At 59.1% G+C, this 15847-nt stretch overlaps 6 protein-coding genes across 6 annotated transcripts; 3 read left to right on the top strand and 3 right to left on the bottom strand.

Annotated features, from left to right (window-relative positions):
- Positions 1-2888: 2888 nt before the first annotated feature.
- Positions 2889-6006, top strand: BXZ73DRAFT_88241 (cytochrome P450; the record flags this gene model as incomplete). The annotated part of the gene is made up of 13 exons (XM_048024878.1): positions 2889-2913; positions 3738-3842; positions 3915-4000; positions 4056-4138; positions 4208-4289; positions 4354-4532; positions 4597-4847; positions 4905-4971; positions 5038-5265; positions 5339-5572; positions 5635-5667; positions 5731-5759; positions 5834-6006. 13 exons carry the CDS (start codon positions 2889-2891, stop codon positions 6004-6006), a joined length of 1575 nt encoding a protein of 524 aa, XP_047881334.1.
- A 213-nt stretch (positions 6007-6219) lies between these two features.
- On the bottom strand, positions 6220-7070 carry BXZ73DRAFT_41579 (C-8 sterol isomerase; the record flags this gene model as incomplete). Its single annotated transcript, XM_048018797.1, has 3 exons — positions 6220-6353; positions 6437-6884; positions 6939-7070. 3 exons carry the CDS (start codon positions 7068-7070, stop codon positions 6220-6222), a joined length of 714 nt encoding a protein of 237 aa, XP_047881335.1.
- Positions 7071-7502: 432 nt separating this feature from the next.
- On the top strand, positions 7503-8938 carry BXZ73DRAFT_75029 (microsomal signal peptidase 25 kDa subunit-domain-containing protein; the record flags this gene model as incomplete). The annotated part of the gene is made up of 4 exons (XM_048022142.1): positions 7503-7715; positions 8151-8311; positions 8538-8631; positions 8687-8938. The coding sequence occupies 4 exons, from the start codon at positions 7503-7505 to the stop codon at positions 8936-8938; spliced, it is 720 nt and encodes a 239-aa protein (XP_047881336.1).
- Positions 8939-9791: 853 nt separating this feature from the next.
- BXZ73DRAFT_98242 (uncharacterized protein) lies at positions 9792-10403 on the top strand (the record flags this gene model as incomplete). The annotated part of the gene is made up of 1 exon (XM_048027633.1): positions 9792-10403. One exon carries the CDS (start codon positions 9792-9794, stop codon positions 10401-10403), a length of 612 nt encoding a protein of 203 aa, XP_047881337.1.
- Positions 10404-11075: 672 nt separating this feature from the next.
- Positions 11076-12034, bottom strand: BXZ73DRAFT_41743 (glutathione S-transferase C-terminal-like protein; the record flags this gene model as incomplete). Its single annotated transcript, XM_048018829.1, has 3 exons — positions 11076-11579; positions 11637-11918; positions 11981-12034. The coding sequence occupies 3 exons, from the start codon at positions 12032-12034 to the stop codon at positions 11076-11078; spliced, it is 840 nt and encodes a 279-aa protein (XP_047881338.1).
- Positions 12035-13759: 1725 nt separating this feature from the next.
- BXZ73DRAFT_41364 (uncharacterized protein) lies at positions 13760-15515 on the bottom strand (the record flags this gene model as incomplete). The annotated part of the gene is made up of 5 exons (XM_048018757.1): positions 13760-14020; positions 14079-14392; positions 14483-14686; positions 14741-15167; positions 15225-15515. The coding sequence occupies 5 exons, from the start codon at positions 15513-15515 to the stop codon at positions 13760-13762; spliced, it is 1497 nt and encodes a 498-aa protein (XP_047881339.1).
- Positions 15516-15847: the final 332 nt, after the last annotated feature.

Below are 15847 nucleotides of genomic sequence, written 5' to 3' on the forward strand. Positions count from 1 at the left end.
CATACTGCTCACGTCTCTCATTGCTATCTCAATCTCCACGCCGCATACTATGGGCTACAGTGCCCGTTCCGAGCTTTCATCATATTTATTATGGCTATATATCTCACCGTCTCTCTTTACAGACCTTCGACCTTCCTTTTTTTTCCGAATCATCTTCTCCAGTTCTTAAAATGCTCTGCACCTCCGTCTTCGTCCTCACGAGTACTTTGGCGCCGGCACCACAGGGCGCTAGTTCAAAGGCGCCTACATCAGCAAAACGGGGGATTTGAAGATAATGCGTTGCAGTGCGTGATCAACGGCCGTATTGCATGGTAAGTAATCACAAGACATATCACGTATTACAGGGTGGTAGCCGTAGACGGCCATCGGTCGTCTGGCATGGCAATCTACCGCCTGATAGACGCCGGTTGGTCGGACAATTGTCTTCCCCCGCCACGCATTGTAATACATGAGGGTGCTGATGGCAATAAACGAGGGAGACGATGGCAATACCTGGCTGCACGCATTGCAGTTGTTCGACCATACACAAGGGGCGACATGGTAATCTGACACAATGATTTTAGACCCTTGTCATATGTTGGCATGTAAGACCGCATTTTGTAGCACACACAGGTTGCCACTGGTTGGATAGTGGTCGATTAAAACACGCAGTCATCATTCAGAAGAAGCTATCGGATCATGGCAAATATAATACGAGACTACTGGAGGTGTGGAGACGCAAGAACGAGAGTGAATCACGAGCTTTCCGCACTTTGAACATACATGATTAGTCATCTGTAAAATGAGACGGTGAGCGAGTGCTGCTGGAGACAAGTGCATACCATACATACCTGTCAATCATCGCCTGACGTGTAACCGACAGGCCCCTCAGTGTCCCAGGTCTTCTCTTCGCTGTCACTCTCTTCGAGCATCTGATCGCTTGTGGTCGGGGGACCCTCTGCACGCTTTTCGTGCCCACCCCCACAAAGCTCCCTGAGGTAGTATAAGTCAGTCGACGTCTCGAATCTCGATGAGCAGTGAGACTGCTCACATCCCAGTCCCCATGGGTGTCGCTCCTGGTTGGCTCACTTGTCAGGCAGAAGCGAACCTGCAATATACGTCAGAAGACGCCCGAAGACGTGTCCAAGGAGCTCACCAAAGCTGCAGTAGCGACAACGGAATACAGCCTGAAGCTGTTGGCGTCCATGACCGTCTTCTCCGCAACGGAGTTCTGGCCCGGCTGCTTCCGAGTGAGTAACCCACCCGCATCGCCGCGGATCGCAGCCGCCGAGTTGCCGTACCTTGAGTATCAACTGGCCCTTGAGGAGCCCCTTGCGAACCCGTGGCTTGGTCGGGTCGACCTCACTCAGACTCTCGCTGTTCCACATTCAGAGAATGCACGACGAGGGGGCAACGAGGACCATCGGCACGATGATCTGGGTGCATTTGCTGAGCGGCAAGGGCAGGATGTGCCTCTCCTTCGAGAGGCTCAGCCGGAGCGGGGCACTTGCCGTGAGTCCAACTGGAGGCACCAAGGGTAGCCTGACCGCATGATTGGTCCTCAGCTAGACACATTTGAATGAATGGGCTACGTACCGGTGTGCGCCTGCCACCTGGGCCCTGATCCCATTCTCCGAACCACCTGCCACCCGGGGACCGGTGTGGTGGAACCCGGTCGCCGTGTCCGACTCGCCCCAGGTGTTGCATACGCAGTCTGTGAGAGGCTGTGGAACTTGACCATGATTAGATGAGATGAGGAGATGGAGATGGAGATATCGCACCAGGTATGTGCTCTTCATATACCTGACTGTGAGGCGAGTGGCACCGGGAGTGATGATGGCGGTTGTGGGAGACGTTCAGTAGACGCTCATGGCTCACGTCGACGCGTCTTGTTTGCCCTATTAATGTCTGCGCGGGCGCTGGACGCGCGCAATGGCCCCCACCTCCATCTATCATCCGTGCAATCAGATCCATATGGTAAGTCTTTGACTCGGACTATGCTCCGTTTCCGACCGCCCCCCGCCCCGACTCGCCCCACGCCTCGACCGCCGCCTCCGCGCACACCGACGGCACGCCCGACGCGCCCCCGCCCCCGCCCCTGCCGCGTAGGCGCTCCCGCGCCTCACCGCGCTCGTCCTCCTGCTCGCCACGCGTGTCCAGGCGGGCGCGCACCGCGCCGCGTTCAACTACGAGTTCCACGACCACGAGCCTCCGCGACGCGGAGGACGACGACGGCGCGTCCGGCTCCGCCCGCCCGCCACCTCGCCCTCCTCCACCTCTGTCCCCGCGTCCGCCAGCTCGTCTTCGAGGGCCGCGAGAACAACCTCTCGGACGCGGACCGCCTCCCGTCCCACCCGACCTTCGCCTTCGTCGACGTTGGTCTCCACCCCGCGCCGCGCGCTCGCCTACTATCGCCCCCCGCGCCCGCCCGTGCGCATGCTCGACCGCGCGCTCGCGAGCCATGCTCGAGCTCCGTGTTGAGTATGTGTACGGAATGTACGACACCGTGCCTCAGGAGTGTGCAATATATATAATGTATTCCCATCCCATCATACGTTACCATGCATGTCAAACCCTCGTCTTGCGGGCGTTGGTCTATCTTCTATATACCATGCTCTGCAAGCAATAGTAAAGCATACAATTGATTGCCATGTATTACCATCAGCCGTCTAGCAGACAAAAGACGGCATGTCCTTATCAGGAAGCGCCGAGCGCGGTCAGACGCCGCGATGCGTGACAAGAAGATACGCCCTTTGCTGATGTATGAGCCATCTCATCGTTTTCAAGTTGTACTCGAACCCCCATGTGCACTGTGCACTGCATGAACCCACTTGAAGATGAGGCGTGATACGTGGTGTGTAAATTATGCTACTATGTATATCCTATCTCATATAGTATGAGCAGCATACATGGATGATGTTCTCAGCTCAGCTCGTTCAATCGACTGAGGGCCACAGTCAGCAACCAATGCACTTCGCTGCGCGATGCCGGCCGAATCGCGGTTTTCAAACTTCGCAGACTTAAGGCGTATGACAACAATGAGCATAGATGTCCACGGTCGGGAAGCACTCGAAGGGGTCTGAAGCCTGAGGTCTCGTCGGCCGACAGACAAACGTGGCAGTGCGATTGAGTTGTGAGAGTTCTAATTTGAATCCGCTTTGAGAAGCCGTCGACTGAGAGATGGAACACTAATTCGGAACGCAGGATTACCGGCCATGGAGAAACATGCTACAGAAATGACCATGTACACAGGTCGTAGACTGCACGGCTTGCGGGAAATGTGCCACACTTTTCCAAAAAGACTCTATGGATCCTTGGAACATCGAAAGGAGATGGACGTCTGTGCCCTGCTCTCGTGGAGCCCTGTTACGAATTACGTGTGTATCACCTTTGCACATCATCCACCGGCTGGCAATAGCATTCTAACTCGACTCAAGAGATCCCAAGTCCAAGTGAAGTCCGAATAAAGCCGAAGACGCTGCAGAAGTATCACAGCAATGCTGGATCCACGCACCCGATGCGGCACTGTCCTCTCATAGCTACGCTTGAAAGCCATGACAAATAGAGCAAAATGACTCAACTGGTCTCCCATCGGCCGACCGCTACTGAAAGCTTTGGCGAGCGTCATCGTGGAGGCGCGGGGTGGCCACATATACCCAGGTACGAGTCTTCGCTCTGCAACCAGCCTCTCTCCCCCCACATCGACCGACTACTTCAACTATTCATGTTTGTTTCGCTTCTTCAGGCGGCCGCTATAGCAGCCGTGATACTGCTTATCAGCATATGGAAAATATTCGGACAGTTCTTCATCCGCTCTCCACTCGACAATATTCCCGGGCCCCCGCGTGGAGAGTTCCTCTATGGTAAATATTCTCCAGCTATGGCTGCCTCTGTTCTTGCTATCAACTAATAGAAACCAGGAAATCTCAAACAAGTGTTGCACAAGAGCATCGGCTGGGGATTCATCCAAAACCTCACAGAGTCTTACCCCGGCATTGCCAAGCTCCATGGTCCTCTCGGTGTGCGTGCTAGTGTTAACCTGTACAAGTAGCAACTTGTACTAATCCTTTTCGCAGCATCGCATGCTCTACGTCTGGGATCCTGCAGCGTTGCACCACATCGTAGTCAAAGACCAGTATATCTACGAGGAGGCCGCATGGTTCATCAAGTAATGTCCCGTCTCCCCGCTGTACACTCGTCACTCACGCTCCATTTCTATCCCCACCAGGTTCAACCTCCTCCGCTTCGGCCCCGGCCTCCTCGCGACGCTCGGCGACACCCACCGGCGGCAGCGCAAGCTCCTCAACCCCGTCTTCTCAATGGCGCACGCGCAGCATGGTCTCGCTCTTCAACGCGACCTGCCTCCGCCTGCAGACCGCGATCGGGCGCCGCGTCGGCGCATCCCCGGGCGGCGTCCCGGTCGAGCTCGACGTGCTCGCGTGGATGGGCCGCACCGCGCTCGAGCTCATCGGCCAGGCCGGCCTCGGGCACTCGTTCGACCCGCTCACGGCGGACACCCCGGACGAGTTCGCGACGATCGTCAAGTCGTTCGGGTGCGTGCGTCCCGTCTCTCGCGCTGGGGACCGGTCCGGGCTCACCGGCACTGGGGGAGGACAGGCCGTCGCTCGTGCTGATGAACCACCTCCGCCGCGTCCTGCCTTACATCCCCAGCATCGGTCCGCCGGCGTTCCAGGCGAAGGTGGTCGAGCTCTTCCCGCACAGGGGCATACAGGGCGTCAAGAGGTTCATTGACAGGCTGCACGACGAGAGCCTGAAGATCTACCGCGGGAAGATCGCCGCGATGGAGAAGGGCAACGAGGAAGTCCTGAAGCAGGTCGGAGAGGGCAAGGACGTGATGAGCATCTTGAGTGAGCGTGCCTCTCGCCCACAAACCTGCCTCTGTCTCACCCACGACCGTCCCCCAGTCAGAGCCAACATGGAAGCTTCCGAGGAGGACAGACTCCCTGAGGAAGAAGTCATCGCACAGATCTCGTGAGCGTCCTGCATCCTTCGCACTCGCGACGCTCACGGTCGGTCGCTGACCGCCCCGTGTCCCAGGACGTTCATCTTCGCTGCCATGGACACCACCTCGAACGCGCTCGCCCTGACGCTCCAGGAGCTCGGCGACCACCCGGAGGCGCAAGACCGCGTGCGCGCCGAGATCCTCGCCGCGCTCGACGGCCGCGAGACGCTCGAGCACGACGAGCTCGTCGCGCTCCCGTTCCTCGACGCCGTCTGCCGCGAGACCCTCCGCCTGCACGCGCCCGTGACCCAGGTGTTCCGCGAGTGCGTTTCCCCTCATTCCCCGTTCTCCCCTCCCAATTAATAGTAGATCTACGTCAACGCACCCACACGGCAGGACGCGCCAGGACGTCGTCCTCCCGCTTTCGCAGCCGATCCGCGGCGTCGACGGCGCGCTCGTCCGCGAGATCGCCGTCCCGCGCGACACGACCGTCGCGATCGGCATCCTCTCCGCGAACCGGAACAAGGCCGTCTGGGGCGAGGACGCGGAGGCGTGGCGGCCGGAGCGGTGGCTCCAGCCGCTCCCGGCGACCGTCCAGGACGCGAAGGTGCCCGGGATCTACTCCAACCTGTGGGTGGCACAACGGTCGGCGTGGTTGGAGCGTGGGCTGACACTCCGGCTGTGCCTTCCAGCATGACGTTCTTGGGCGGCGGGCGGGCGTGCATGTGAGTCGTCCTTCACGTCTCCTGTCGCATGTGCAGAGGCTGACTTTCTGACTTGCGTTGCAGTGGCTTCAAGTTTTCGCAGCTGGAGATGAGTACGTGCATCTTGTTTTCCATCTACACGCGTCTGCGAAGACGTTGACAGTTGCGGGGGTCGCTCTGTGTACAGAGTGCGTGCTGTGCTTGCTCCTCGCCAAGTTCACGTTTGCGTGGTCGGACAAGCCCGTCACGTGGAACCTCTCCAACGTCCGCTTCCCGACGGTGGGCAACAACCCGAAGCCCTCCATGCCGATGATGGTTGGGCTGTACCAACCCGCGCCCGCCCCCACCGTGTCTGCTTGAAGACTGCTTTCGCAAAATTTCACACTTCTACGAGGCGACCACTCAACTGGCCGCCCTTGGCATCGATGTATGCACACGGACTCACGCAGTAGGGATGGAGGGAAAGCGACGACGAAAGCAGGATGTGTCATAGCAATGTGGGATTGTCAAGAGCGGTAGTATACGTCCAGAGTACTTTTGCGTAATGAAGCATGGGGAGATCTATACCGTCTGCTAGATCTTGCCGATGAGCAGGTTGCCGAGCATCTCCCGCCCGGTAATCCAGGCGGTGCGGCCGAACGAGTAGTAGTCGAGCGTGGACGAGAGCATGTCCGCGAGGCCGAAAGGGAGCATAGGTGGGATCCATCCTGGGGAGCGCAACGTGAGATGGCAGCTCGGAGGGGGCAACACGGAAGGGGGTAGGAGTTCGAGTTCGAGAGACGGCACTCACCACGGGCATACTCCATCGCAAAGCACCCCTGGTGCATCTTGTACTGCTTCACGTGTCCGCGGGGGAGGTGGTGCACGTCGCCCGGCGTGTAGACCTCCCGCTCGAGCGACGGCGGGTTGAAGGCCCACTGCTCGCCAACGAGGATGTTGAAGTAGTCGTCCGCGGTGTGCACGCCGCTGTGACCCTCGGTGCCGACGGGGGTGCCGAAGATGATGAGGTACTCGGTGATGCTGGCGTGGATGATGTACATGGCACCCATGGCGCCGCCGGCATTGTTGAACACCCACTCGGACGAGTCCGGGTTGATCTTCACGACGGACGAGGGGTACTCGGTGGTGAGGTTGGACACGATGAAGGGGATCATTGCGTTGATGTCGTCAGGGTGGGCCGCGACGGCATTCTTGGCGAGGTCGTGAAGGTAGCCTGGTTCAAAGACATACCACCTGTCCTGATACGACGCGGATGAGGAACGAATCGCTAGGCGAACAACAACGCGACGTACCTTGATCTGGTCCAGCGTGGAGTAGGTTGCAAGGGCAGTGAGGAGGACAAGGAGGCGAACAGCCCACTTGAAGAACCCTGCGTATTCAGGCTCGTTGGGAGGGGTCGTGGGCGTTGACTTGGAGCCTGCCATGGCGGATGTGAGGGGAGAGATGGCCGCGACAACGGATGTCGGACGTAGGGGGCAAAGCGCAGGGAGTTATATGGTCATCGCTCAAGTGGAACGATGCGCGTCCTGTCGCGCTTGTCAGCAGTTATGACAGCCGGGTCCCACAGTCATAGTCAAGAAGTTGAACCAGATCGACTTGGAACCGGACATACAATGGCAAGGCCCAGGCGCCGGGCCACGTTGTCCGACGAAAAGGGACAGCGGCGCTTGGCAGACAGGCCCTGTCGCCGTCGTGTCCTCCTCCGCCATCTCCCCTCCCCTCTCCCTCCACGGTTTCTCTCCCCCTCTCTTCAAAATCACCACCACAAGAGCACTTTTTGACCCGCGCCTGCAGTCGAAGAACACGCGAAGCGACCTTCTTCCCTTCTCCCTCCTCAAAACCACCCAACTATCACCATGGCCCCTCGCACCCGCAAAGGCGGCCGCTCCGTCTCCCCCCTCCCATCGACATCCAATGGTGATGTTTCTCCACCGAAAGACGACGCGCCTTCCACCCCCGGTGTCAGCGCGCTCCTGGTCCCATCCGACGCTGCGGAACGCGAGGAAGTCAAAGTTAACAACGCGAGCGCGAGCGACATGAAGCATGCATGCGACGACGCATTGAAGAGGGTGTGTGGTCTCTCTCCCTTGCTAGTTCTCATTCTTCCCTCTCTTGCGCGGTGGTCTTGGCGCAGCCTCGCAGCGTCTCCTCATCTATCCCCCCTGTGCCATGCGACAACGGCCTGTCGCTCGATCGCTCTCCATTTGCAGAGTGCCTTGGCCACTGCATGGTGGCGGCGGGGTCGTGTGATGCGTCCCATCTGCACCGTGCCGTTCCTCCCCCGTATCTCGTACAATGCGCCCTCTCTGCCCCCCTTGTACGCGATACCAGGCGTCCTCGGCGTGTCCGGGTAGCGTACGCGACGCCCACATGCCCGCGCTATCGGCTTCCCCGCCGCATGTTCCATTCACAACAGATTTCCCTCCCGTCCTTCTCCATTTGCCGGTTTTGAGCCCAGGACGTGGGCACCAGGCTAATGCTAACACGTGGATCTTCCCTCGCAGTTCCTTTCCCGACCCGATCTGTTCAAGCAAATTCACACGCATACAGACGTCCGCCTCGCCCTCGGATGGCTCTCAGTCCTTGTCGCCGGCGGCACCGGTCTGTACGGTTGGCGCGTACCCTTCGAGCCGGGCAAGCCTGTGGTTTGGGCAGGCGTTATCTTGTGAGTCCTTCGGTTGTCGGCGCTTCGTACCACATCTCCACTCTGTTCCCCGCCCCTTGTTCCTGGTGGTGCAGGCAAGTGGTCCGTGCGCGCAGGCCGCACAAGCGACCGCTTTCTCCGTCGTCATTCGTAACTGCTGCGTTCATGTCCATGACGCGCTTCCCACACTGTTGGGAGATGAATGTGTGAATCCAAAGTCTAACTGACCCTATTTCCCCGTGCCCAGGTACGTGATTCTGACGATCGCGCAAACACTATACGCGTACTTCATCGAAGGCGACATCGTCTTCGTTGGCAAGCGCAAAACCTTCGACAAGCGCGTGCGTGCATTTTCTTTGTCCGCCTTTCGAACGAAGCCTAACGACGCACACGCAGATCGTCACCGAGCGGATAACCATCACCTCGCGCTCGACCCCCTCCTCCCCACAAACACCACCCGGCTACTCGCTCGGCCTTGCGTACCTCCGTTCCGCAGCATCCGGGAAGACACTTCTGGGCAAGGGCCGCTCCTCAACCGACCAGCCGTACACGTCGTTCTTCGACGAGACGGGCGTGATGGACCAGGATGCGTTCGAGCGCTGGGTTGGGGAAGTCGTTGGGGGCGTGATGGACTCGAAGGCCGAGTGATCGCGGACGGCGCAAAACGGACGAGGACGCGTTGGGTTTATCGTTATCATATGGCCCCCGCCTCTCGGCGCGAGCCGTGCGTGCGCGGCGTTGTGGACGCGGACGGGTGGATCGGTGGTCTGTATGTATATGTACATCTGCACTTTTCGACGTTACCACATCTTATGACTTCCCATTTTCGTGTGCCAACATGCGCAGCGGACGCTCCGTGGCCTTTCTGAAGAGCCCCGTCATGCTGTGCGCTGGTTGTGCGCTCGCTGCCAGATACCAGTTTGCTTTACTGTGATGTTTCCACATCCCCGTTGCTTGTACAGGTCATCCGGTCCGTAGCTTGTATGGACACGGTGCGCGACCCACTCCGCCGTCTCTCCTGCACTAACACGCGATCCGTATCCCGCACTCAGATCTATCCGCGAAATCCTTGATGTGCCTGCATCATCCCGCGGGGCTTCACCCCTCGCTGAGCCTGGAACTTCCAGAAAATTGGCATGCGCATTGGAAGATGGGCAAGAGGGGCTGCTTAGGGGACACTACCGCGGACGAGGCAGGCGCAGTCCACGTTCTTGACGCCGTGGAACTGCCAGAACACGCCGCCGCCGTGCTTCGGTATACATTGGCTGCCATAAACGCGGAGCTCCCGGCCGCGGACTGCGACCACGTCGTCGCTTGGTCTTAGAGGCAGACAAGCGCCGGGTGCGTGGCGGAGTGTCGAAGTTACGTGGCAGCGGCAAGCGGTGAGAACTTAAGTACTCACTACTTATTCTTCCCAGGTAACACGGGGAACTTGGAACAGTCCGGCACCTCAACCTCACCTCGGCCGAAGGCCTCCACCGCACCCTGTACTCATACTCAAATGTCAAGCCCAGAACCCCTCCCACGCCCCGTCGAGACGCTGCTCGCCGATCGCGAGCGGTCAAAGTCAGCCTATTACCCATGGAATCGTCCTCGCACCTGGCGCTTCTCTCGCGCACACCCGCGCTCCCTCCTCCCCCGCCTCTTCCCGTCGCGCAAACAACCCGATACCCCGGTGGCCGCGTTTTACCGGATCTACGAGTTCTTCGTGCTCAACTGGACGTCCTCCATGCGCCGCGAGCTCGAGTACTTCTGCTGCAGCCACCCGGACTGGGCCGTCGCCGCCCTCCCGGACCCGCAGGACCCGGACCCCGTGCGCGCGGCGATACTCGCCGTCCTCACCCGCCTCATGTGCGCCGCGTTCAACCGCCGGATCGGGCTCGGCGTCCCGCGCGACGCCCCGCCGATCGTCCTCGACTGGGACGAGCTCCAGCAGCGGCCGAAGGTGTACGAGCACCCGCCGGAGTGGGCGAAGAGCGTGCCGCCGCTGGAGGAGCGGGTGGTGCTGCCGGACGAGAAGGGAGAATTCCCGGATGATGCGAGCGAGGACACGAGCGAGGAGTTCGGGGCGATGAACATCCTTGTCTTCGCGCCGCACATCCATTTCATCTGAAGAGATACAGCGACGGGACGGTATGTGGCACGGTCTTTGGCATCGCTTCGTCGTTACTTACTCGTAGACAGGCTCGAAGGCTCGGCCCGCGCCGTCGTCGTTGCTCCTGCTCCAGCGGTGTTGATTTGCCTCCACGGTCTCGGAGGACTAGTATTTCTTGGCATCGACTGTACCTTGGATGGATATTCGATGCCGCACCACTCAGCACTCGAAGATTCTACCGCACATCTGCTTACAGAACCGGCATCGAGAAGGCTGGAGCACTGCCAAGGCGAGCAACTTGGGCTCTGTTCAGATGCCCAATTCTGCTAGAATATGCCCTGTTTCTCGCGAGAACGCACATGCACACCCGTTGTTCTCCCGTTTGGAGGCTGACATGCTGTCAAAAGACTCCTCGTGCCCCTCGACGACTGCCCCTCCGACCTCACCCTGCTATCCCGGTCCCAACACCAGCTGTACGTCTGTGGGAGATCACTCCAACCAAGGAGGTACGCCGTAGTTGAAAAGCTGGTCGTGCAGTACCAGGTGCAGACGGACAAGGATGGAATTATGGCAACCGAAGCGTTGTACAAATCGATGTTGCGCTCTAGAGAGAGCGAGATTGTACGATACGAATAATTTGCACTCAATCGTTGGTCTCCCTCACGCCGTACGCCCACCACTTCGCCGATCTCAATCTTCCTCCTCGCCGTCAAGCTCTGGGTAGTGCCTGAAAATACCCATGCTAAACTTCCGCCTGCGCTCGCTCGCAAGGTACTCCTTGATGCCCTTCTCGCCCTTCACCCTCTCCACGAGCTCGAACACCAGTGCGTACTTCCCGCTCGCCTTCGCCTTCGCCACCCGCCGCGGGAACGCGAACTCGAGCCCGCTCACCACATGGAACAGCACGAGGTCCGCCGCGGTCGTCTGCTTGCCGACGAGGTACGTCTTCCCCGCGCCCTCCGCGCCCGCCGTGTCCGGGTTGGACTCGAGTACGGCCTGGAAGTGGCGGAAGAACTTGGGGACGCGCGTCGTGCGGAAGTCCTCCGCGCGCCGGAGCGCCTCCGCCTTCTGGTCCTCGTAGTACAGCGCGGAGGCGACCGGGTGGTGCGTGTCGTGCGCCTCGAGCTGCCAGTCGAGCGCGGTGAGCACGAGCTGGCTCACCGTGCTCGCCTCCTCCCGCGCCCGCGCGTACACCTCCTCCGCGCCTCCTCCATCTCCATCTCCCTCCGCCTCCTCGAGGAGCGCGCGCACGCCGGCGGCGGTCGCGAGCCGCGAGCCCCGCGCGCCGGCGAGGCCGCACGCGGGCGCGATGTGCGCGACGATCGCGGCGGTCTGGCTGAGCAGGCCGCGCGCGCCGGGGACGCGGAGCGCGGGCGGGGCGAAGTGCGGGGGGGAGCCGACGTCGGGCCGCGCGGGGTCGCCGATGTGCGCGGCGACGGTCGCGGCGACGGGCGGGGCGCACTCGGCGTACGGGAGCCCGGCGTGCTCGAGCTGGAGGCGGATGTACTCGCCGCGGCCGGGGATGCCTGGCCACTGCGGGCGCGGGCGCGCTGAGAATTCGACGGTGCGGAGGTGTGTCGGGGAGGGGGACGTACGTAGTAGAGGACGTAGCCTTCGGTGCGCTGCTTCTTCTCCGGGCGGTCGGTCATGTTGTGCACAAGTCTTGCGGGGGTTGGAGTGAAGCGCGATGAGCGACTGGGGTAGGCTCTGGGAACAGCACAGGAGCGGATAGGGGAAAGACGGAAGATGGGCATTTAAGTACCGTCGCCGCCGCTCTAGATATCTTCCGCCGTCGAGCGAGAACTTAAGTGCAGGAGGCATGACCTCCATCATGTCATCTCGCTGACCATGTTTAGTCCGCAGACTTGTCCATCAAACCAGGCTTATTCACCAACTACGGCATCCCCTTGGACAGAGTTGGACAGGTGTCTGGTTGGAACGGCTGCGCAGATGTTGTAGTTCTCGGTTCTCAGTGACTCAAGCCTGCGCGTACGCAGCCGCGGTATGGAGACCCGCGCTCGCCTTCATGTCTGCATCGACAACAATGTTCTAGGCGATCGACTTCTCGAACGTGCGCACACAGCACAACGATCAGTGCACCACAACATATTCTTGTCGCAGTAGAACACTGACTCAATTTCGAGCTGGGTGGATTTGAAACCACTGCGCAGGCAAAGTGCCAATGCGGAGAAACATTGGTAAAGCCTCCCAGGAACGTCATCCTGGATCCCTGTCTATCAACGCATGCTGATTCGGACCAGTGAACGTCCTGCAAAGACGTGAGTATGATGTTTGCTGCCACCAGAACGGGAGAGGAGAACTCACGATCGCATCTGACCAAGTAGCCCTTTCTATGACAGCTTGTCCTCATCATCCGCTGCCATGTTCGCGCGCGCTACAATTGTTTGAATGAGCATCCGTAGTATCTTTCGCGATTTTTACCCACTCAAGACGCTGATGAGATCCTTTGTGACACCGGTGTGGCTGTCCTGACGCCTTGACTTCTGCGTCAGGCGCGAGTGAACGCTCCCGCTGCATTGCTCCTAGTCGAGAAGAGGTCTGTGCTCGAGTCGTCCGGGTGCGCAGTGACGGCTATGACGAATCACAGGTGGATGCACTGCCAAGAATAATTAGTAAGTCCAAGTAAGCTAAGAGGCGCCAGTCGGGGGCACACTGGTGATGCCGAATGCTCGTATTGGCATCCGACCCTCCCGAGGACCCAGTGAAAGTATCGTCGTCTAATGGACACGGATTGGACACGGATGGTTCTGCCTGAAGGCGACTGAAATGAGGCACGCGAGAGACTCGGATGATTGTACGTACGAGCAGCTGTATTCCAGGCCAACCTGGGCGGGCTGAGGCGGCGGCTAGCAAGACCTGGGCATGGGCGCATGCCATGAGTGCGTGTGTTTTTGGAACGGACGTGCGGCATGCACTTACCTGCGGGCTCTGAAGACCCTCCATGCACTGAGAGCAAGTCGGATCAAACTGAATGCGATTGAGGTGGTATGTCCGTTAGGGTTCTAAGCATACAGGTATGTACACTTCAGCGCCGTGCTGGACCCGGGCTAATGATGCAGGAAACGAGATAGATCCGACAGGAGTGGTAGTGTAGAGCTGGTAGGATAGAGATGCGACGCGGGATGCAGGAATTGATATGGACAGCGACGGACGATGTGGGGGACGTCGAAATGACTACAGGTACAAGTACGAGTACGAGTGCTGTGGCGGGGGTGGGCCCATCGCGGTGCGGAATATGCGAGTGTAATCAAGGCCAGCAACAGCATCGGAGACACCAGGACAGAGCAAGAACCAGAACACACAGGAGGGTGGGACATGGATAAATAAGGAGACCGTGGTCGGAACGTCGGGTTTCATGTCGCACGTTCTTTCCCCTTGGACGGAGGGCTCGCGACAGGTTTCAGCTCTGGACTGCTTGCCATTGCTACCGAGGTAAATGACGGGAGTCGCCTAGAGCCGTTGAGCCCCAAAGGAGATAGTCGGGTGGCGCCTTGGGTGGGGCTTGCGGGCAATGAGCCGTTCGGTCGTAATGGCGAACGTGGAGGGGGTGGCACGCCCGTCTCTCCAGAGGCAGCTTCGGTGAGGAGGAACTCCACCCATAGCCTCGAAAATGACTGAGCAAGCATGGCGGATCAGCGTTGCATTACATGGCACGATGAAAAGGCGACTGACCTCGGTCTCATCCGTTTTTTGGAGATCAGCAGGCTTGGACGTCGGCGAAGGCGCAGTGGAGCGACCCCAAAATAGCCCTCCAGACGGCTGAGCTACATTGTTTCGCTGCAAACCTGCCTTCTCTCGTGCGTCGTCGTCCCAGGACAGTACCGACGCGAGGAGTTGCAGCATCTCGAAACGTTTTGAATCGGCTCGAGGTGTGTTGAGGAAGGAAAGTAGGACGTTGGTGACAAGTCGCCTATCCACGTTCGTCTCCGAGGACGAACGTCGCAATCGACGAAGCGCTTCCATGAGATGTTCGTTCATGATGACAGCTATACGCGTAGTTAGTCGCGTTGAAAAGGGTAAAGCGCATCGAAGATGCTGGAGGAAGATGGATAACTCGCAGCAAAACCGCCACATACCTTCTTGTCTCAACTTCCCAATGAGTATGCCTTTGTCCTTGACCTCCTTTTCCAACTCCTGTACGCGAGCGTTGCTGGAGGACGATTCCTCCAGCTGGAGTTCCGCATTCAGCGCACGACTCTTGAACTCCGCCAGCAACTGGGTGACACTGGTAAGTCGGGCCTCGTAATCCTTCACCGCCTGTTTCAAATCATGGTCCTTCGCTGGAGTGAACAAAGTCAGTGGCACCGCCTAAACACAAGGAAACGCGTACACACAAGACTGGAAGTCCTCCAAGACTGACTGCAAGTTCGAGCACTTCTCTCGCTCGATCTCCAACCCCATCTCCACACGCTGCTTCGCTTCCCGCTCTACCTCCAAGTCTCTCCTCAGGCTGTCTGCGATGGTGCGGGCTTCGTCGGCCGAAACATGCACCTGAAGCGCCTTCTGCTCCCACTCGTCGCGCTCTATTCGACACTGTTCAAGTTCGGCCTGGAGCTCACGAAGCTCACGTTCGCGGAGATACGTCTCTTGACTGTTGTCGTGTAGCGCCCGGGTGCGCATCGTCTCGAGCTCCTTGGACGCGCGCTCGGCCTCTTCGTTGGACGCTATCAGCTCCGACTTGAGAGTCTCGACGGTGTTCGCAAGGTCGTCATTCTGCGCTGTCAGTTGTTGGACAAGCTGTTCTTGACGGTCGAGTTCTTCCTGTCCATGCACTGGTGAGCACGTTCGTCCAAAGCCAGAGGGGATAAAAGCACATACGGCGTCTTGCTTCAGCTTATTTCCCAGCGTCGTCCGCATCGTGGTGAGCTTGGCGAGCAGGTTACGGTATTGCGCAGCGAGGGCATCCTTTTCCTCTCTTGTGCGTTGGAGCTCGTTCTCGAGGCGTTGAACGGGGTCCAGGGATTCGTCTGAATCATGGTGTGTGTCGCCGTTGGGGGAACTGACGCCATTTGCGGGTGGTGGCGAGCCGAGGATGCGGTCGCGGTCGAGCGACTGGCGTTTAGAAGCAATACCGTTGCTCGCCACCTCAGAGAGCGTTGGGGAGGCCATGGAGAGAGGCGGGGTGTTAGAGCCGGACTGTAAGCGCAGCCGCGAAGTGCTATCGTGTCAATTAACTCAGGGCAGCGCGCAAACCCTAACCCATATAGTCAGACGCCCAAAGGCATGCCATCATTTCGATGGCTGTGGACTTTTTAATGCTCCTCTTCTTCTTGCACATACCAGAATATCGATCAGACGCTACAGTTATCGCCTCTCGCACTGTGGAAGCACAAGCTGCGATGCCAGTCCGTTTCTCCAGTGTTCTCGGATACTCACGTGTTTGAAGCGTCATCATTTTCACGGCCTCAACTGCGCATTTCGTCGCATTCCGGGTCCAAGTT

This window comes from Epithele typhae (genome assembly GCF_022376455.1).
Source record: "Epithele typhae strain CBS 203.58 chromosome Unknown BXZ73scaffold_6, whole genome shotgun sequence".
NCBI lineage: Eukaryota > Fungi > Basidiomycota > Agaricomycetes > Polyporales > Epitheliaceae > Epithele > Epithele typhae.